A 23,077-nucleotide genomic window follows, 5' to 3' on the forward strand; every position below is an offset into this window, starting at 1 on the left:
TTTTGTGTTACTTTTGAAAATTCAATCATTTTGGCATATCTGGTATATCTGGCTTTATAAAACGGACATGTCAAATCAAGCAATCTGATTGGTTCTTAGCCGTTGTATAATGAGCGTATATCACGGGTAGAATTGTAGTTACTTTTCGCGGGTGAACCACGCCCCTTAACTGTGATATAATGACCATATATCACGGCCTGTCGTGAGCTATTGCTTAAATATACTGGATGCAGTGTAGAAGCAGAGTGGGCGTTTCTGGCGCAACTTTACCTACCTCCGAGGTGCATGGAGAGGCACTGGCTGCAGAAACATATCGGGTGGAGTCAGCTAAAACGGGCCATCAGGTAAAATGGGCCAGATAAGGTTGGAGCATCATAGCACTTTAAAATTTTACCTCTCCTCAGTTGAACCGCCACTAGTCGCCCTTACAATCTTTTAAAAACCCGATATTACTAAGCTGAAAAGACAGAAACAACCTCTCAACATACCAGTGGCACCTTGTACTATCGAGGTACATTTAAACAAATAGCATAAAAAAACATCGATGTCGGGCCCCGCACACATGGACATATCCTCCCTCCAGTAACAACTGCTCCCTAAATTTACTATCAATTTACTGTTGAAGAGGTCCAGAATTAACTTACCCGTTCAATATTAGAAGAAGTTATTAGAACTTTATTAACTCAATACCATAACCTGCAATTCACTCATAGCACACATGTTCATGTTATACAGGTAAGTAAAAATAACAAGCTTACGCTTCAGAATAGTTATTCAAAATATTTTTAATGAATAGAAAATGTATTTCATATTTCATCATTAAAAGACGTCTCACAACATAAATTTCCAAACTCCAAACTAACACTTTTGTTCTCGATAAAAAGCTTTGTTCATTTCAAAATGTAAACAGAAAAATATAGCTTGTAATCTGTTCATTTCTGTTAGCGTTCTCACCCCCAAATCATAGGCCTGAGAAATAAAGACATACCAACAGCAAAGCTGTGAAAAAGTCACACATGTTGGGTTTTTGAAACTGTGTCATAGGCTACATTATTAATGGCTTTTGATTGTATTTCCTGTTTTGGGTCCTTCATGAGTATGTCTCAAAGGGAATGAGATTTAAAAGGTTCTTCATGTAGGCACTGCTTTGGGCTTCAGAAACATCCTGCTGTGCCAGTAGTCTGGATTGTCAAAAGATCTGTCGGCAACTGCAGGTTCCCCAACTCCAGCTTGCACTTTCACATTGGGTTCAAACCCTGATCGATGTGCCTCTGTGCCCCCTATTGCTCCCTCCCCCTCCCTCTGCAGGTTGTGGTACACTACTGCATCTCCAGGGACCAGGGCAGCAAAGGAGTCCATGTCTTCATACTCATACGCCTCGCCCTCATCCCTTCCCTCTATCTTCAGCTCCTTCCTGTCTTGAAGAGCTTGACGCAGCTTTGGCTGTCTGTTTGTGTAATGATAGTTACTGTCCTCCACATATTCATCCTCATTTTCCTCCTCTGCAATCTCCACCTCTCTGACCGTACTTGCTGGTGTCGGAGGAGGAGTCGCAGGAGGAGGAGGAGGAGGAAGAGGAGGAGGGTCAGGCGCTGGAGGGCTTTCATCTTTTTCATCACCCCTGATGTCCATGTATTCATATTCAACTTCATCAGATCCCTGCTGCTCTGAATCAGAGTTGTGATTGCTCCTTGTGTGAGCTTCCCTGACCTCCACGGATGATGTGGTGTCGCCTGAGCATGCTGTCGCATGTGACGATACGGACGAGGTGCGCTTCTTGTTCGGCTTCAGCCAATGACTGCTGTGCCTGGGCGACACAGCTGTTACACAGGTCTGCTTGTTCATATATTCATATTCCTCCTCATCTGGGTCATCCAGGAAGCTCGACGAATGAGACTTGCCCATTCTGCCAGGAGCGGCTTGAGATGAGGAAAGTAAGGTATCTAAAAAAAAGAAAAAGAAAAATGGATTAAGTGAGGTTTGCATTAGAACAATGTGTTAGGGAGGAACTGTAAATGAAATGTAGACTGCCGAGTCCTAAAACCTGGAAATGAGTTTTCATACGTTTCATAAATCTTTGTTTGCCACAGAGATTATTTTCTGCAAAAATCCAAAATCTAATGTAAAAATCCCAACTGCTAAATACAACAAATATGTCATCCCTGCAGCACTTCATTCACCCGACAGTTCATTCCATAAAATGATGGTTTGATACAGATGAACATATAGACCCATTATCCAGAGAAGATCGTTGACTATATGATTTCAACAGACAACAATTTATAAATGATGCTATCACCTCTCTCTGGGCTTTCTCCAGGAAGCACGTATCCGTTCTGGTCCTCTTCATCCATCTCTGGTGATGGAGTCTCTGGTGGCCCGCCGGACAAGCTGTCCCTCTGCGACATGTAAGCGCTGTCCTCACGTTGACGTCGTCTCTTCAGGCTCCCTGTCAGAGAAAATTCCTCACTCATCTCCAGCTCCACTGTTGGGCCACAGCCCTCCGAGCTCTCAGACACAGTGCGGGCTGAGTTTAGTCGAGAGCGTGACTGCCACATGGCCTACACAAGACGACACAAACAGACTTTAGTAAAATGGCAAGAGTAGGAAAGGATGATCTTCATCTGATCTTTAAATAGTTTCACTTAATTATACTGAGTTATAGTTACATTGACACATGTATATACAAAACAGTTTATTTACAAAGTGGGTTAAAAGCTCCCAGCTATTTTAACTGTGCATTGTCAAATGTTAAGGAAATGGTATAGTAACACAACATTACATTAATCATTCCATATTTATTCCAGCACCCTCTGCAGTACTGTATTACTACTAAATTGTTGAAAAATGATGGGATAATATAAGTACACATCAAAACAAAATATATAACATTGTTTTTAGATATTTTAATGTGTTTAAACACCACAAAAGGCAGTTTTAGCTACCTGTCCTGGGTTGTCAAATCCTGGGGTCATAGGCAGGTATTCAGCCACGCTGGATGAAGGAATAATCACCTTTACAAGAACAGACAGGAGATTTAGATCCAGGAGCAGACAGAAAAGACTCTTCCAGATATACACTTGCCATAAAATTAACAGGAAGTTGAGTCTCTTACTCTGTGAGTGTCCATCCTGGGGAGGCGACTGAGGCTCCTGGACTCAGATAAGTAGTGGGGGACTGGAGTCACACCATCTACCACCGCCCCCTCCTCCTGGTCCACCAGCTCAATGTCTAGATCCATGTCCAAGTCGTCCAGGTCTGCGCTCCGCTGTGCGAGTTCATCCAGGGCGGACTCCTGTTGGCTGCAATCCTCCTGGTGGAAAGAGGTGAGATGTAAACGAACATACTGTACGTCTCACAAAAAACAGAAACAGAAACAGAACTGTTGTACAAATTGGGTGGCTACTGAGACACAAACAGCTTTTCTTACTTTGATCACCAGGTAGCGAGGCGGGTCTCTGGCCATTCTGGTAAATTCATTTGCCAGCTCTTTGAATGTTGGACGGACATTCTCATCAATCATCCAACCTGGAAATAAAAAAAATAAAAAACATTGTTTGACACTCAGTTCTGTGAAACTAATGCACAATAAAAAGCATCTGAAACCAATTTTAATGCAGTTAAATATGAACAACTTAGAGTCTGCAGCCATGCTAGTAGCTCTGTGAGACCGTACTTTGAGCCAAATGCTAATGTCACCATGCTAACATAGTCACAAAGACATGATGCTAAGCAGGTATCATTTTTAAACATGTTCACCATCTTAGTGCAACGTGTTAGCATCCTAACATTTGATATTTAGCTCTAAACACAAAGTCAAAACTGAAACTCATTAATTTTGCAGGTATATGGTCAGAAACCAAACTATTCAGCAAACCAAAATTTGACCTGATGAGAGCTCTGGATGAAAAGTCAGAGGATCATTTAAGCTTTTCACTTTTAATCCTGAGGGGGACATACGTTTCCAATGAATGGTCAAACTGCATGGCAAGCCATCTCATAGTTGATCAGGGTTGTGTATAGATGGTAAACAATGGTAATCAATTTGCAAACTTCTTGCGACATGGTTAAGGTCAGGAATTGATCTTGAATGTTTAAGGGTTAAGGGTTAAGGTTGTCAGTCTCACAAGAGTTTTTTACTCTTTCGCAAATCTAGGAGAACCCTCTACTCACAACCTTTGTTAGGACATTTCAGAAAATGCAAAAATTAACGTCGTTGTGGGTCAAGAGAAAAAGTCAGGGAACCACTAATGTCATTATGATTCATCCTCTGGGAACCAGGAATGTACAAAATATCATAGCGTTCTGAATCCATTGAATAGTTGTGGAGATATTTCAGTCTGAATCAAAGTGGTGGACTGACCAATAGACCACCAATGCCACCCCTAGAGCCTGCTGCTAGCATGGCTAAAAAGAATATATTTTTTATTGCTGCTGTAATTTTGTAGATCAGACCAGATGTAAAAGGATAGAAGAAGACAGACACTCACACTTGACCATAACCATGTAGACATCAATGGTGCAAATTTGAGGCTGGGACAGACGCTCGCCCTTTTCCAGCAGATCAGGAACGTCCTGTGGACGCATTGTAGTGTACGGCTCTACCCCGTTGGACATCATCTCCCACACTGTCACACCTAAATGAAGGTTTAAGTTTATTTAAGTTTAAGTCTATTCGCACAATTACACAAATATAACACAATGTTATAGAGAACACAAGATTAAAATACAGAAAATAATAGGACTTCATAATAGTGATGGCAAACTATTAGAACAAGATATAATAAAACTAATAATAAGTGAATACAAGGTGACTGATTTAGTTTTTATAAATATATAGATATATTCTCAATATTACTCAAACTGGGATTTGTAAAGTGGTTGAAAACTCACCGTAACTCCAGACATCGCTCTGATGTGTGTATTTGCGAAACAAGATGCTCTCTAAGGCCATCCATTTTATTGGTGTCTAAAGACGTAAACAGAGAATGTCTATTTATTACAAGTGAAAACAACAGATTAGGTGTTCAGAGAATGTGAGTAAACAGGAGCAGTGTGCAAAATTAAATTCATGTCAGAGGATCTCTTAATGAACTTTGATCATATCGTAGAGTATCGTATCTTTTCTGCCAGGCTACGGACCTTGACCTCATTGTAAAAGTACTTCTTGTCATCAGAGTAAAGTAGGTCTGCGATGCCGTAGTCTGAGATCTGGGCGGTGTAATTATTCTTCAGGAGCACATTTCTAGCAGGCCAGGTTCCTGTGGACCAACCTGTTCTCCTCCAGGTAATACATACCCTAATGAGAGAAAACAACAATGCCTTAAAGTGCTTTATATATCAGTGGAATAGACAAAACGGTGTTTAAAAAACAGCCAACACATATGAACAAACAAAAAGCTTGGTCCTTTACCTTTGCGATTTGAACACACCAGTTGAGCAGCCTCTGCGGGCTGAGTTTGTTCTTGTTGTTCCTGACGTGCTCCAGTAGAGAGCCCTGACCGCTGAGCTGGGTGACGAGCTGCAGGCTGGCGCCGGGACAGATACCCAGAGTCCTGACAACGTTTATGTGGTCCATGCTGCCGATGGTCATCATGTGCTGCAGGGAACATTTACAGATTTTTTTAAATGTCAACCTTAATTCAGGTTTTAAAGAAATACTCCACTGAAAATACTTCTTAACATTTTCACCCATTTCCATATTGCATTATAAACATCCTCATAAAATACTTGATAACATAATAACATACATAAAACGACTTTAAAGATCAATTATCATCATACTTCATAATAGTCACTCACTGATTTTTTTTACTTGCAAGGATCATAGTGTATCATAATTTCCAGTTGTAATACTTCATATAATTCACATTATAATCACTGCTATAATGCACATTTTAATGTGATTACAAGTTGCTTTAAGTAAAGTAATGAAATTCCTGAGGTACAGTCAGATATAATATATTACAAACTGGTTATAAGTCACTACGAGTGGTCATTGTTTGCTTTACAAAATATCATTAAATCTAAAACATTAGTGAGTGAGCAGCAATTATGAAGTGTTATGATATGATATGATTTATTTTAAATATTTTGCATAACTCTGGGAATTTCTGAACCCAAATTGAATCTGCAAAGTAACAAGCTATAAACCTTTCAGAGCCGCCTTTCAAGCCTACCATCGGTAAGTATTTTATACACACGAGATGTGTTCCTTTAAGTCATATTTTCTTACATCTGTCAGCTCATAGAAAGTCTGTCGACCGTTGCGATCGTGAATCGTCTTTATGGCCACAGGAAGCTTCACTGTATCACCCTCCGGGATCCAAATGCCCTGTGATGTAAACAAAAGAAAAAGAGATGGGTTCATCATTTGTTGAATTAAAATCAAGAGGAGGATTGTATATAAAACTGCCACAATCACCATTACCTTATGGACCGATCCAAACACTCCGTTACCCAGCAGCTTGATCTTACGCAGCTCTGTGGGCTTCAGGATCCGAGAGTGGACTTTAGCCCCTTTCTCTCCCGGATCCAGAGGCTCAAAACTCTGTGGGAAAAAACACGTATACTCAAACTCTGCAAAAAAAAGCTTCACTTGAAGTCCCTCAAGTGGTTTATCCCTCCTCTTTCTTTTTCTTTTTCCCTTGCTTTTTATTATACGTAATTCTTTGGAAATCGTATAATAATTAAAGCAGTTCCCTATTCCATATGAAGGTCACGCTTGTTGCACAAACGCTTTCAATAAAACTATTTGAAACAAAAGATCACGACTAAAAACAAACTTTAACTGAAGCCTTACAGCATCGTGAAGACCTCAGACTCTGACTGACCTCTCCACTCTCCATGTATCTCCTCATGGCTCGCTTGCGACGAATGGCGAGACCTCGGCGGTACAGAACAGTTAGCACGAAAACAGAGAATGAAGCGAAGAGAAGGGCAATCACTCCCAGCACGATGCCTGTGGTCGCTTGTCTGATGATGGATGAAAGGAAGAAGAAGATGACACATGACTTGATAAGGAATCAAAATGTCTAAACTATTTTAAAATATGTCAGACAGAGAGGAGCGACTTACCCAGAAATGTACCGGTATGACCCACATTCTCCAATTCCTGAGCCGTAGCACCTAAACGGAAAAGAGGTCATCTTGAAATAAACACAAAGAACCTATGTGTGAATACAGAGAGAGAGAGAGCGCTACTCATGTCTTACCCTTTGGTGCAGTTGATGTGGCACGGTTCACAGCGGCCTTGATTAGTGGGGTACTTAAAGATGACTTCCTCTCCTCCCATCACGCCCTCAGGACAGGAGGAGACACAGTGTGGGCCGTCCTTGAGGCTGGCACAAGCTACACACTGATCTGCTCCCTTAAAAGACGGAGGGACAGTTTAATTGACCGATGAAAGCAAAGTAAAGCTTAAGAAAAATGATCTACGACTAGTGTCAGTGACAGTAACTAAGCACATTTACTCGAGTACATTTTGAGATACTTGAGTGTTTCCATTTCTCTGTACTTTATACTTCTACTACAATTCAAAGGATAATATTGTACTTTTTCTCTATTTATCTGACAGCTTTAGTTACTTTGAGAAAGTAAGATTCCGATCAATAAAACAATTTATAATCAACAAATAATTCATTGTGTATTATTATAGATTAAGATAAACTTTATTGATCCCTTTGTAGTGGTAGGCCATTAATGCATCAATAATTATAATTCAATAACATAATATGGATTATTATTCATAATTGTGCAGAATGAGTATGTTCACTTTAAGTTCATTGTTATGCTTTTATACTTTTACTAGAGTAAGATTTTGAATGCAGTACCTTTACTTGTTACTTGATATTACTGCTTTTACTTAAGTAAAAGATACGACTACTCTGTCCACCACTGACTATTTGGATAAATGATTCAATCAATCATTAAAGTAATTTTTCATGTGAAAATGCTGTTTTGAGCCTCTTAAATATAAAGATTTACTGCTTTTGTGTTTTATATAAAAAGAAAAGTTTTCATTATTTTCCTACATTTTATAGACCAAATGATTATGAGAGAAAAAGATCAGCTGATTAACCGATCATGAAAACAATCGTTAGTTGTAGTTGTTGTTGTAATTGCAGTCCTAAAGCAAGTCAGCGGCAATATGGAGTATAATTATGTCACTAGATGGCAGCAACACAAAGTTATTACAGCACATTTGAAAGCAGCGCAGCTATTCAGCCTGTTGTTTGGCCTCGGTTAGTCACTGAACAGAGAAACTCATACCGGGCCAGTGCAGGTCTGCTTCCCCTCCTGGACCTTACACTCAGGGTGGCAGGGCATACACTCCCCTGATTGAGTAGCAAACTCCCTCCTCTTCCTGCATTCAGAGCGAAAAGTTAATCACTTTCATAATCTTTCAACAGCCTGCAGATAAGATTGAAACAACAGGGACAGCTCCGCCACAGCAAACATTACTCACATTAAGACAAACACTGAGGCTTTTATTAATCATATTAATAGATTCTTTTTAAAGACTCACCCAGTTAAGAACATGCAGTCTGGCACGCACGTTCCTCCCCGGCTGTATTTCTTACAGGACAGACACTGGTTTGGCCCCGGGGCCCAGCAGCCATTAGAGGAGCACAGGGGGTCGCACACATGGCCCTCATTAACTACACACACAACACAACACAAATGATTGTATCATCAATAACACTGACAAAGGTTTGAACTTTCAAATCAGTTGAAAATGTGACTTTGTAAATGTAACTTTTGTTAGTGTCTATGTTTAATTATTGTTAGTCTTTATTAATCAAGGGTCATGCATAAAAAAACATTAATCTCAAAAAGAGAAAAGATGATTCATGCAACATTTAACTATTAGCTAATTTCCACCTGGTCAGGTGCACACAGAACACTCAACAGACTCTAAAAACATTCATTTACACGCAACATTATTACACAGTCGCTGTCATACTAACCATTATACAGACAAATCTCCAAGCATCCAGCACTAGAAAATTACTGTTCATTACAATTAATAAGCCTGAATTAGGGTTAAATTAATGTGGACAAAACTAGTAGCTCAATTATCATCCCTTGGTTGTTATTGTCTTTTTATTGTGAATTTTATTTTGCAAAGAGTAATATGTTAATTATTTTAATTACTGATTAAAGATCCATCTTCACTCACCACACTGATTACTTGATCTGTTCTCCTTGACGTCGATGTGTTTCTGGCGTCGCTGTGGACGAGAGCCGCTGGTCAAGATACGCGTCCAGTTAACCGTGTTATGGTAGCAGAGCTTCTTGTTTCCTGTGATGTACACTCCGCCATCGTTTATTATTCGCAGCGAGCGTAATCCCAGCGAGGTCAAAGACTGGATCTTCATCACCAGAAGAGAGTAGCCCCTGAAATAGTGAATTAATGTTGTGTAAGAAATAATAATACATGCCATTATCGGGATTGTTTTTCAAATACTATGGAAGCAAAGATAATCCTTTTTCTATCGATATTGCGATAATATCGATATTGTGAAGTCTTTTAGACGTGATAGTTGAAATCTGATATTGTGACAGCTCTATTTTCAATGTGAAATATTTCAATGCCACAATATAAACTCTTATTTAAAGTTTCGACATTACACAAGAAGTGATTAAACTTATCAATAAGGAGTTCGGTAGTTTACAAGGTTGACATTTGTATGGCCTTTCTTTGCTTCCATTAAATAAAACCAGCAGATTCAAAGATTTCCATCCAAATACCAGTTGATTTTCATCAGAAAGAGCATGCGAGAAAACCACGTGAACAAGGAGTTGAGCCCACCACCAACTCAATCACACAATCCCAGTACTGAATATGACCTGCAAGAAGAATACAGTAAAATAAAATCCAAGAAAAACATTAAATATTTTAAATGCAGATTGAAAAGGCGTCTACGGGCATGTGAAATATTTACTATACCTTTTAGAGCTCACTCCTCTACACGGGGTAAAAAGTACAAAGAGATACAAAACAATCAGATTCATGCTAGTGAAGGTTTAGTCTGCAATGAAGTGGAAGACACAACAACATCATAGTAACATGACCTCAGTCAACTTGTGAAACAAAAACAATGTTAGAACAAAGAAAGAAAAAGAACAACGACTGCTCACTTGTAAAGCGTTCTGCCCTGAATTGCTTGGAGGTTGGAGAAGACTGACAGGTCGGACAAGTTTTTAGGCCACGACTGAATACTGAGGATATCTGAAAATAAAGACATCGTGTTACTAATTTCAGATGCTGTGATGTGACATAATGTAAAAACACACACACACACACACACACACACACACACACACACACACACACACACACACACACACACACACACACACACACACCTGTAATCTCCCTCACAGTGTTGAAGATTTTCAGTTTCTCTGGATCGAGGGCTGGTACATCGTTGTACTTATCACTTTGAACAGAGATGATGAAAAAAAAAAAAGCATCCACAAAGCACAGATGAGAAACGTATTAACCTACTAAAGTAAGTACAGTAAGAGCGCTGTAGTATCTTATAAAAACTAATGGCCACTAGTATAAGTTTACCCTATGATCCCAGTCACCAGGAAGTGCAGGCTGCCCTGGATCTTAGTGCAGTTTATGAAACTGTCGATGTTAAGAGCGTCTACAGTCTGTCTGGTTGGACTTCCTGTGCCATGGCAAGCTGAGAGGAAGATGAAGAAGAAAAGATTAAGTCAGTTAGAAGTTTATTTTATTTATTATATTGTCATTAGTACATTTACTCAAATTCTGTAAGTTCCATTTTATTCTACTATATTCTAGTCCTACCCCACAATGTATAAGAAACTATTTGGATGATATTAGACTTTTTACTCAAATACATTTATTTGACATCTATAGTTACTTTGCAGATATAGATAGATAGATAGATAGATAGATAGATAGATAGATAGATAGATAGATAGATAGATAGATAGATAGAGAGATAGATAGAGAGATAGATAGATAGATAGATAGATAGATAGATAGATAGATAGATAGATAGATAGATAGATAGATAGATAGATAGATAGAGAGATAGATAGATAGAGAGATAGATAGATAGATAGATAGATAGATAGATAGATAGTAGATAGATAGATAGATCGATAGATAGATAGATAGATAGATAGATAGATAGATAGATAGATGAGATAGAGAGATAGATAGATAGATAGAGAGATAGATAGATAGATAGATAGATAGATAGATAGATAGAGAGATAGATAGATAGATAGATAGATAGATAAGATAGATAGATAGATAGATAGATAGATAGATAGATAGATAGATAGATAGATAGATAGATAAGATAGATAGATAGATAGATATGATAGATAGATAGATCGATAGCGAGATGAAGAGATAGATAGATTAGATAGATAGATAGATAAGCTAGGATAGATAGAGAGATAGATAGATAGATAGGAGATAGCTAGATAGATAGATAGATAGAGAGATAGATAGATAGTAGATAGATAGATAGATAGATAGATAGATAGAGCGATAGAGAGATAGATAGATAGATAGATAGATAGATAGATAGATTAGATAGCTAGATAGATAGATAGATAGATAGGATAGATCAGATAGATAGATAGATAGATAGATAGATAGATAGATAGATAGATAGATGAGATAGATAGATAGAAGATAGATAGATAGATAGATAGATAGATAGATAGATAGATAGATAGATAGATAGATAGATAGATAGATAGATAGATAGATAGATAGATAGATAGATAGATAGATAGATAGATAGATAGATAGATAGATAGATAAATAGATAGATAGATTTTTTTGACATTCAGCATCAAACACAATTCTATAAGATGAGTTTCAAATATTGTGTGCTTGTATCATCAATTTAGAAATGTCTGAAATTCCCCAAATTTAAGATGTGTGACAAACAGAGAAAAATACAATAAAAACAATGAAAAGTATGAACAGTTAGGAGGTGATCATTTGGCCTATGGGGCGTTACAGCTGACCAGAGTGGGACACTGTTATCTTAGCTTGTCTCTCTGTTGCATACAACATTTCTCTTCAATTAATTGTGAAGCAGCTGTTGAGTTGTCTTAAAAACCTTTTGGACAGAGGCCTCCACAGGGTTCACATCGTTTCACTCCGTTTTTCTCCACCTCCATTTTATTAGACGGGCAACTGCTCACACATGAGCTTTCATCCACCACAAAGTTAGCTGTGAAAAAGAAGCAAAGAAATGTCTCAAATGAAACAACACTAAAACAAAAATATACATGAGCTGGATAAGATGCATATAGTATTTCCTTTTTATTTGTTTCATTGTTCCACTCATGGTAGTGCACAATAAGAGAGGAATCCCCTTACTCGAAACATGAATAAACAATCGAAATAGATGATCTGTCAACTACGGTTACTTACAATAGATACTTACAATAATAATTCACAATAACTAAGGAAACCTGCCAAGTCAGGAAGTCTGATTATTCTTTCTTTTTACATTTTCATACAACCCTTTAAATCATTCTGGTTAGTATTTTCACGACAGTGTAGCAACTGTGTCTTTATGAAAATCTTTTTAAATGCTGAACAAAATCTTGCAAAAAACATAAAAACTGCATTGGGGAGAACCTGTTTAACCTGTGAGTCTGTGTGAACATGTAAGGCAGCGTGTGTGGGGACTCACGGGGGCACTGGGCCACACAGATGGAGCCATACTGATACTTGGCATTGGGGTTGGGCTCCAGTTTGAATGTGTGCTTGTTGTAGATGAGGGTCTGGGGACAGAGAGGCACACAGGCGCCCGAGTTGTTGAAGTTCCTGCAAGCCTGTAAAAAGTCACATACAGACAGCAAAGTCAGCAACACAGCTTATATGTTATGTGTTTATGTCTGTGATGAGCCTTTTTCACAGCAGACATCTTGACTTGTCATAGTAGGGCTGCAACTAATGATTATTCTCACTGTCGATTAACGTGTGGATTGTTTTCTCGATTAATCGATAATCAGTGTTGGGGATCAGTAAAGTACATGTAGTTGAACTAGTAATTTAACTACATTGTGCAGTAGATTGCTGGTAGTTCAACTACATTCCTATTTGCATAGTGAATCAATGAAATTGACATTTTTTGCTGGCATGTAAATTGTTTATATTATATTTTGTTGTACATCGTACATCGACAATTTGATCATTTTTGTACAATATAGTAATGTAGTACAAAACTGTTTTTTTCTAAATAGCTTTACTTAACCAAACTAGATTCATCCCTAACTAACGTAACCTTTCTGTCGGGTATTTGGTAACTTGCAAAGCTATGCTTCCCCAACACTGTCGATAACTTTGTTTTATGTATAAAATGTCAGGAATTTGTGAAAAACGTCGATCACTGTTTCCCAAATCACAAGATGACGTCCTAAAATGTACACATGTCCTAAAAGCACAGGTGTGTCTAACAACATTAACAATGCCTCTGTTTCTTTCCAGTTTGCACAGGACACTGAAACTGAAGCAGCTACATGGAACTATCATTCCTTGTATTATTAACACCTGTGCTTTTCCTTCTGTAACATGTCAAAATGTCTTCTGTGTTGAAAGTCTATTGGAGCAGCAGGCTCACAAAGCAGTTTGTATCCAGAGATCCAGTGCAGCCTCCGGCACACTCAATGTGACAACAGTCGCTCGGGTTTCTACCGAGGCATCGGCCGTTGCACTGAGCGGCGCACACAGTCTTTGTCACTGAAAGAGAGAGTACGTTCATTTGTTAATCTATTGCAGCAGTGGTTCCACATTGTTTTACACTTTCAGTCACCGCTTCATAGTGATTTTACCCCACGTGTCCAGTCATACAACGTTAATACACGTGCCATCTAGCTCAGAATATAGGAGAAAGCTACAGACACAAATAGACACATTTAGTAAAAGCTAAATGTGTATTTTGGATCCATTACATGTCAGGTTGGTCTTTGAGGAACCACAGCACTACAGAACAGTACACCACAGAGTTGATGCGTGAGAAACAAAGGACGTCACTCACGGATCTGGCACGTGTCATTTCCTGAATCCCAACATGGAAGGTCTCCACACGCTTCGTTACAAGGCTCTAAAATAAAAACGTATTATCAGCAGATGCTTTATTTTTGAAAGCATTTGACACATGCATTATTTGAAATTGTATAAATATTACTGCAAATAGAATCACAAATCATCGTGTAATTGCAGTGCGTTTGATAACCATTTTACAGTCTGGCTCATCAAGCTTTTATTATTTACAATTGAACATGAGAAGCTTGCACCTTAGACATTACAAAAATAAAAACAAAATAAAATAATATAAATCATATGATATTCGTACTCATTTATTCTATCAAGTCAGCTAAAGTCTGACCTTCCTAAAAATAAAAATAAATCTATCTTTTAGGACTTTGAGGGTAAATGACAAACCTTTCCATAATATTTATTTCACATATTATTTATATCTATTCATCAGTGATGAGTGGCTCTGATTTTGCAGTGGATGCATTCAACATGTTCAAGAGACCAAAGCAAAACTGTGACATTAAAATGGAAGGTAATTGATGCTCGTATGTGTAATTATCACCCTTTCCACTCACTTTCAGGACCATTGCCCTGGATCATAATATGAGCTGTCCCATCCTTCAATATGTCCTGCCAGTTCACCAGCGGGGCGTAACTCAGGTACTTATTCTGGATGATTTTGACTCCTCCCTGCAGTATCTCTGTGGGCGGCACACAAACATTTAAATGGAATAAGACAATTCGCAAAGCAAGCCCGAACGAGCCCATGACTAATCCTTTACTACAGTTCATACACACTGATAGTGATGTGCTGGAGCTCATGTTACACTGGCAGTTGAGACATTCCAGGACTTCACAACTCTGCGGCTACACACACCGCTGCTCGTCGCCGACTGGCCCTCTGAAGGTGTGGCTGCACTGTGTGGGTGTGAGAGCTCCAACAGCCAACAAGTGTCACCTCCTTATCTGCTCCACTCCAGCCTCCCGCACTTAAGCACACTAACACATTTATCCACTTCCTACTATGTTGACCTTTTGGTTTTATGCGTCAGGATAATAAAGAATATTAAATATACGCTTTTGTACAGTCATGGTTATAGAATCTCTCTCCGCCTCCCTACACTCAGGTGCAAATCATTTGCCTAAAAAGAGACAAAACGCACAATAAACAAAGTTAAAGATGAATTTCACTGATAGCATTTTCTTATTTTATTCCCAAATGTTCTATAGATATCGAGATAATATTGAAAAATATTTCTTCTTTAGTAGTTTCAAGGTTTCTGATTTTATTTTTTAATCTTTGAGCTCCCAAAACAAAATCCCATTCTCCTTTAATTCATTGGGGTGGTGGCAGAAATCTCAAAGACTAATGTTTCCAAACCTGAGCTCATAAACAAAACGTGTCTGCATGGCCGGATACCACTAGAGGTAATAGTGATTTTAGAAGTTTTATTATTAGTTTGAACTTACCCTTAAACATCAGTAAGAAATGTTACACTACACTTAAACACACAGGTGGTTCCACACATGAAGTACATCCTTATCTGCTCCACCCCAGCCTCCCACACCTCAACACATTAACTAAGTGACTTCCTGTGTACCTGTGAGGTGTGTCAGGCCCAGTTCTTGCAGGCCGTGCTGCCCTTCCTTCTGGTAGTTGACCATCACAGCCAAAGCGTACTGGTCCTCATACAGCGTGTTGCCTCTGATCACTCGCAGTTGGTCCAGAGGCAGGCGGCTGAACTCGTTGATGGCGAACAGGATGTAGCCTGTCACCTCCCTGATAGACTGTAAGATTAGAAAAAATAACAAGAAAGAGAAATTAAACGCACAATATGTATTTTCTGAACAAAAACAAAAGATGGAGTTTCCTCTCACACAGACACAGATATCTGTATGATGACGTCCAATGACTAAAATCCTTCATCCTGTTAAAATATATATTAAAAATGACCAAGATATAAAACCTGTATCGTAAAACAGTGGCTTCAATCTGGATAAAAAGTCAATTTATGACAACTTCTGGCAGACAACCACAACACTGACGCATACACAGGGGACACGTCGCCATTGAAGACGACCAAATGAAACCGTTGTCTTGATTAAAGTGACAGATTTGTTGGAAACATTTGGAATAATGTAAGTACAAAAACACTCAACAAAATATATTACATAGGTTCAGTTGTTTTTAGACATTTTAATGCGGAAATAATACATAATATACTAGAAAATACAGGTGTTCAGAAACACCTACGGACTTTCCACTGATTTTGTTTGTCACAGTAATTGTTATCAGAGTCACAACCTGGCAGCAGAGTTGTGTTTGGCTTGTGTTGTTAGTCACCATGGATTTGGAGGGGGACATAAATGAGCTCTTTGTGCATTTGAGACAGAGACATCATCCACTATAGACGGAGATAAACAGCTCAGATGTGGGATTGTCTTTTTGGCATCAGGTTAATCCATATCCTTGTCTAGACTGGTTACCATGCAGGTTTTCTCAGTGACACATATGCTGCAGTGCTGTGAAAGTATTCTCTCTCTAGACCTGTTGTAATGCCTCCATGTGTTTAAAGGCTGGTTGACGAAATAGCTTTTTTTCAATGGCCAATGCCAATATTTAAAGAACGGGGCGACCGATGGCTGAGATATGTTCCGGATATATTGTTGTTGTTTGTTCTTTTGCATCTGTTAAAAAACAACAACTTATAAATCAGCCCAAGCTCATTACTCGCTCTACCACTGGTTCAAGCCTCACCTTCAGGAAGGAGAAGTCTCTGGTGTGCTCCATCATGGTAATCTCAAGGTTGCCCATCACAATCTCACAGTTGTTGTAAAGGTCCTTCATCAGGCTGTACTGGATCTCTGAATTTCCCGTCGTGCTCAGAGCATTTTGGGTGCCGGAACAAACGACCACTGTAAAAGTGAAGAATCAACTCTTGTTAATATCTATATGTTTAGATTAGATACACAGATTTCAAGGATAAATCTAGTGATATTTAATAATAAATCCCATGAAAAGACCAAAACCAAGAATGAATTGATCCTTTTTACAAGTGTTGTCTGTGTTTCCAAAGAATGTATTCCTCCACTGCTGTCCAAGATGTTTTAAGTTGATCCCAAACACACGGTGCTGCTGATGTAAATACTCACTCACTCAGGTTCTGGGTTCTGGTCCAGCAGTAGAAGAAACCTTGTTCAAAATCTCACTGACATTTGTGAAAACTAAAAATGCAGCCTTGGAACAAGTGTGCAACACAGTGTGTTGTGTGGCTCGCTTCATGTCTGGATAAGGACAGTTGTTCTTTTAATGGCTTAATCCTTAAACAAACATTATTTCACTGACTTCATTTTACAGACAATTTCAAAGTATTATCAGTAAAAAAACAATTGCCCAATTCCAAGGAAGAGGTATAGAAGATGAGCAGGTGCTGGATCCAAAAAATCAAACTCAGGCAAGAATCCGACAGAAAATCAATACACTTTGCAGTACTGTATTACTGTTTACAATTAAATTGTTGTTTTTTATATATTTTTTTATATATATATATATATATATATATATATTTGTATCTGTACATAGTAGTCATATGTTTATGTTTACCTTTGTTCGGCTTTATTGTCCTTGTGAGTACAACAAAATACCGCAGTCAAATTCTTCATATATGTGCACACTTACTTGGCCATTAAAGCTGATTTTGATAAAAAACTATGCATATTTAGTTAAATCAGGGAACAGATAAAGCCCTTATAAAGACTGTTTTATACCACTGTGTTCATGCACAATATCAATGAATGTACTGTAACAGTGTAAACAAGCTGAGGATTGTGCACAGAGTGTGTCCTTCTCTGAGGCAAACATACAAGGCCTTGTTTACGATCTGTGGGAGTTCAGCCATTCAGCATCACATGAAGGCTGCTTTGCTATTCAAATGTCAGACAGGAGAGAAGCAGCAGAGAGAAAAGGGAAGGACGGAGAATTAGACATGACTGTTGAGCTCAATGTCAATACAAACACGTATTTATGTAATTTGAAAACACAATATGTCTGCATACTTTTGGTCTGGGGTTGTTTTTCAATGGTCTGGGCCCCTCTGTTCTAATTGAAGGAAATATTAAGGCTTCAGCATACAATGATATTTCAAGTAACAGTCCAACAGTGCAGTTTGGGGCAAGATTGAATAGTTTTGTCTTTTTAATTATTTGTTTCTGGTGACATCTTGGTTCTGGATAATCCTCAGAGTGTCAACAGTTTTCATTTAGGGACTGTGTTTTCTTTATACAGTAGGTCCATGGTTCCAATAATAAGTGTACATAGAGGTGTGTGTATTATCCAGAGTAATTAAGACTGGGTGTTTTTTAGGCAATAGTAGTTATTTGCAGCTGTGACAGCGACGCTGGTATTGTTTTCAGCTTGTGAGTCTGTGTGTGTCATCATAGCAAAATGTGCTCCTGGAGAGACTTACCGCAACACAAACTACCACAGAGGAGGTCTTGAGTAATTTGCCAGGTGTTTATATTTCTGTCTGTCTGTTTGAATGTGTACTTTTTTGCAAAACTTTACAGGTGTGTAGTTGAGATTAATATGAAGGCTGAGTTTGAAGATGGCTGTGGTCCGAGCAAAGGCAGCGGAAGTAGGGAGTGGAAAGTTGAGAAGTGGCTATGGGCGGCCCTACGTCGCAGCTGCTGCGATCATATCGCAAGATGGTCTCTAGTTTTGTTTTGTTTTTAGCTGAAGTGACCCTTTAACCTCAGTCTAAGTATAACATAAATCGGTCACTTTTTGTTGACTTGTTGATTTTGTCAGTAAGGATCTGAGGAATGTTTTTTGTTAAATCACACTTACATAAAGGTCAAACGCAGGAAGTATAATCAATACCATCAAAACACATTCCTTCTACCGACATCAGAGTCAAAAACAGCCCAGTAGAGTAGAATAACAGGATCAACGAGGGCATAAAAAGGCTAACAATTATTAAACTCACAGGGCACTGCAGGGGAGTCAAAGAACAGTGTGTGTGTGTGTGTGTGTGTGTGTGTGTGTGTGTGTGTGTGTGTGTGTGTGTGAGCGTGTGTGCATGCGTGTGTGCGCGTGTGCAAGAGAGAGACAAGGTGCAGCGAGTGTGTCCTATGTCCATAAAGTCCTGATAAGAGTCCCTTTATTGTATTTCTGAGCATCGAGTTTACAGGAACTGGCATTGTACCAACATATATTAAAGGATCGGTTCACTCAAATCACAAAACAACACACACATATTTCCCTGCCAGGTGTTTAGACATGCAGATAGTTTAGGTTTTATTTAACTTGGAAAGTCTGAAGGTGAATGGAATTTTGTTTATTCTACTCGTGGCTTTCTTTCCAGAAATAATATCTTACTCATAATGGTGACGTCTGTGGATTATGAATAACCAGAACATTGTTCTTTAAATATCATTTTTCAATTTGTTGAGTAACACAAACACAATTCACATTCAGTGTTATATGAGTGGAGGCAGGAGGCTCAGAGGTAGATATCTCAATAACATGTCTACGTTTTGTGTCAGTGTGGCGAGTGGGAAGTGGAAGAAATGTTTTTGTTGGTATTTTGGTGAACTGACCCTTTAAAAGGAGGATCTCCAGTGATTTTACACACTACGATCAGTTTAGATGAGTACTACTCAGTCTATATAAGTAGGGAGATTTTTAACGTCTTAGAAAATAAGGCTAACTCATAGGGTAATCTGGATTGAAGGAGACTGAATATCTTTCAAATAAAGTGTTTCAAACTGGGGTCATGGAGTCTGAACTCTCAAGATTGTGCATAAAACAAGATGTTTATGGCTGTATCTCACCTTAATGTATTATTTAGATGCAAATGCCAGCAATGGTGGCTTTGCAGATATTTTACACCAGTTTGTTCAATTATTTGTTCTTCCCACTGATGGGAGATGTCAGAAATGACTCATAATAATGGTCTTTACAATATAACATAAACGCAGCATTGTGAAATACTTTATGGGGAATGGTTGGTCTCTGCTATATCCGTTTTGACCTTAGCTTTTAAATCTTTCTTGCAAGTCAATCAACTTAATGCAAGGGAAATCCACTGCAGCACTTCTTCAACTATTTATGCTGTAGCACGGGACATCTCAGACTTATCACATTGAGTTGCAATGACTAATATGCTTTCAGAAACCTTTTGCTCATTAAATGCCATTCAGTTGAAATGATGTCAGTTTATGAGCTGCTCAAGGGTGAAGCTCTTTATCTACCCCACCTTAGTTAATCTATCTGTGGAAGACTTGTTGACTATACACCGTTTGAATTGCCTGTTGCGAAATACTCTGGAACATCTGTGCACGTATGTTCAAGAACCATCCACACGCCACAGTATGTACAGTATGCATGCAGTTCAAGCACAACCCACACTAGAGCAGACAAACCGGTGTGCACACATGTGTGTGACAGAATGGAATGTCAGCCATACAGACAATGCACAAGCTGCAGCTGTGGAAGATGAACATCTCAACAGGGTGAGTGGGTTTTTTCTGTCAAAGGAGGACTTTCAGCGTTGGCAGATTTGGAGTGTTGGAGAAAAAAAGGGAATGGGTGAAGGGTTTTGAGTCAATACACACACACATGCACACAATGGCCCTATTTTGAAAGACTACGAAACAAGTGTCGTAGTGAATCAAGATGTGCGTCCGAGCCTCTGCACTGACACTTTACTCTGTGTGTCTCCTCAGTCTTTACGGACACTGCAGCATGTCTGCCTTCCTACTTATTCCATCACTTACCATCATATACAGCACATGAACTCAAAGCAAAAATGATCTCATTGTCTTCGGCACTAAAGTAAACGTAACACATGACGAAAACTTAACACAGATCAGGTTCAGCTGTTCTGCTACCAGAGTTTCAAAAAGATGGGAGAGAAAGGAAAGAAAAGGAGGGAGGAGGGGATAAACAAGCTTAATAAAGCAGTTGAGACGATGACTGCGGTAAACAGAAACTTGGCACAGGCTGTGTCAGAGATTACTGCATACCTCACAAGTGAGCGTGCACACACTCATACACGCACGCTCGCAAACACAAAGACAGACACCTGAGCACATGAACTATTTCATTTTGCGGTGCATTCACTGGTTCACAATCAGAGGTTGTGTGAAAATGTACTGGAAGATTTATTTTCTGTACTCCTAATGTGCACACTGCTCAAACTTCAGTGAACAGACTGAGGCTGACGCTGAGAATTGCTTAACCTCATACTTTGGCAACAGCAGTGGCAGCATATTTGATTTTGACGCATCTGTTATTTGGATGTCACATCTGCAAAAGTACAGAAGTAAATCAAATAGGCAACACTTATTGTTGTTTTCTTGAAAGATGTTAAATCAAATTTGAGTTGATGACATATGAACTATTATGTCATTATGAAATTTGTGGAATAGAAATTCTCTAGCTGTTGGCAAACAACTGTATTTGAAAATGAAAGTATTGCAAATGTTGTTTATTCACAGAGTGAACATGTTTATGTAATGTGTGTCCCACTTGTGTTTCATATGTAAAACAATTTTCTTAATAATCAAACCAATGCTTCTTGCAGAAAAGTGCAGTAAGGACCTAAAATGACAACTGGCTTTGAAGTTTAACCACAAAACTATGTTAACATACAGTAAGTCATTCTATTATGGCTGGCCAGTCATATGTTCATAGACAGGTTGGCGTGCAGGTCCACCTTCCTACACCAACATAACAACAGCATCCTCTTTCATAACTGCCTGGTTACTGCACAACACAATCCTGTTCAACAACTTGTTAAAAGAGCAGGACGGATGAGAGAAAAACATCTTTAGTTTATTTCTTCACCAGTAACTCTGAACAAACGAATGTTTCAATCCCACGTTTTGCATCAATGCTCCTCTTCAATGTAATAAAGCATCAAGTACACACCAAGCTAACATGGTTTATATTTTGTACTTTGTTTTGGATTCAAGAACATATTTACTGCATTAGTTGTATGGCAGAATCTGTTCCAAACAATGAAATGTTTCTTATCATGTGATCAAACTGCACTTTTTCACAGGGTTTTTGTGGTGTTAGCGCTTAGTTCAGGTGCCAGAGGCTCTGTCACCGGAGCATCAGCTGCCTAAAGATTGATGATCTCATGTGCACACAAGTCTTACTGGGATTCAAATCACAACACCTCTCTCTGCCCTCAGTGGTGGAAAGTAACATCTACCTGAGTGCTGCATTTGAGTACAATTTCAATGTTGGCTACTTAAGGATTTCAATCATATGCTACTACTTTACTCTATTTCAGAGGGAAGTATTGCACTTTTTACACTCTTCACTACAAAACAAAGTACCAAACAAAATACAAAACAATATCAAGTTGCAGCTTATCAATTGTGAGTATTTACTGCTTTGCACTCCTAAATAAGTGTTTGGTTCCTAATACTTAAGCACGTTTACTACTTAAAGCAGGACCTACATTGTGGTATTGCTACTTTCACTTAGCAAATAAATCTGAATACTTCTCCCACCACTGACTATACTGAGAAAATGGAGATTTAGACATCAGAGGTAAAGTGTTTCCATTTAAAGAAAGATATTTCGGACTGACTGTGGTTGTCAGTCAACAGGCGGTGTAAGGTTGTGCTCCTCCATCGCAAAGCTTTAAAACAATTGAGACAAACACTACAAAGCACACACAGAGTCATGGGAGAGGTGCAGGTGACTCACAGCAAACAAGTTTTACGTTTGCGGAACAGGTTCTCGTGTCCGCGGTTGGTGAGGAAGGACAGGTGTTTTCAGAGCAACCAGAGTAGTAAACAGCTCTGACCCAGGTACTCAGAGGGATTTGTATATACATTCTGAGATACTTCAGTATAAAACGGTATGATTATGGACAGAAAAGATCTGATTGTGTGTGTGTGTGTGTGTGTGTGTGTGTGTGTGAGCCCACCTCCTTGTGTCTGAGCGCTGCAGAGTTGGAGAACACACAACAGCAGGACGCACAGCACCTGCTGCAGCTTCCTCAT

At 38.9% G+C, this 23,077-nt stretch overlaps 1 protein-coding gene across 1 annotated transcript; it reads right to left on the reverse strand.

Annotated features, from left to right (window-relative positions):
- Positions 1-765: 765 nt before the first annotated feature.
- Positions 766-23,077, reverse strand: erbb3a (erb-b2 receptor tyrosine kinase 3a). Its single transcript, XM_029431476.1, is given in 30 exon segments — positions 766-1,943; positions 2,300-2,561; positions 2,946-3,014; positions 3,116-3,313; positions 3,431-3,528; positions 4,491-4,637; positions 4,894-4,969; positions 5,143-5,250; positions 5,252-5,299; positions 5,414-5,599; positions 6,236-6,334; positions 6,431-6,550; positions 6,834-6,975; positions 7,078-7,128; positions 7,215-7,369; positions 8,272-8,365; positions 8,528-8,660; positions 9,182-9,399; positions 9,953-9,970; positions 10,144-10,234; positions 10,372-10,445; positions 10,580-10,697; positions 12,123-12,236; positions 12,705-12,846; positions 13,635-13,753; positions 14,052-14,117; positions 14,629-14,754; positions 15,655-15,841; positions 16,812-16,969; positions 23,002-23,077. Coding segments are annotated over 30 exon segments (4,305 nt in total). The 3' UTR covers positions 766-1,131.

Source organism: Cottoperca gobio, chromosome 5, assembly GCF_900634415.1.
Source record: "Cottoperca gobio chromosome 5, fCotGob3.1, whole genome shotgun sequence".
In the NCBI taxonomy this organism is placed as follows: domain Eukaryota; kingdom Metazoa; phylum Chordata; class Actinopteri; order Perciformes; family Bovichtidae; genus Cottoperca; species Cottoperca gobio.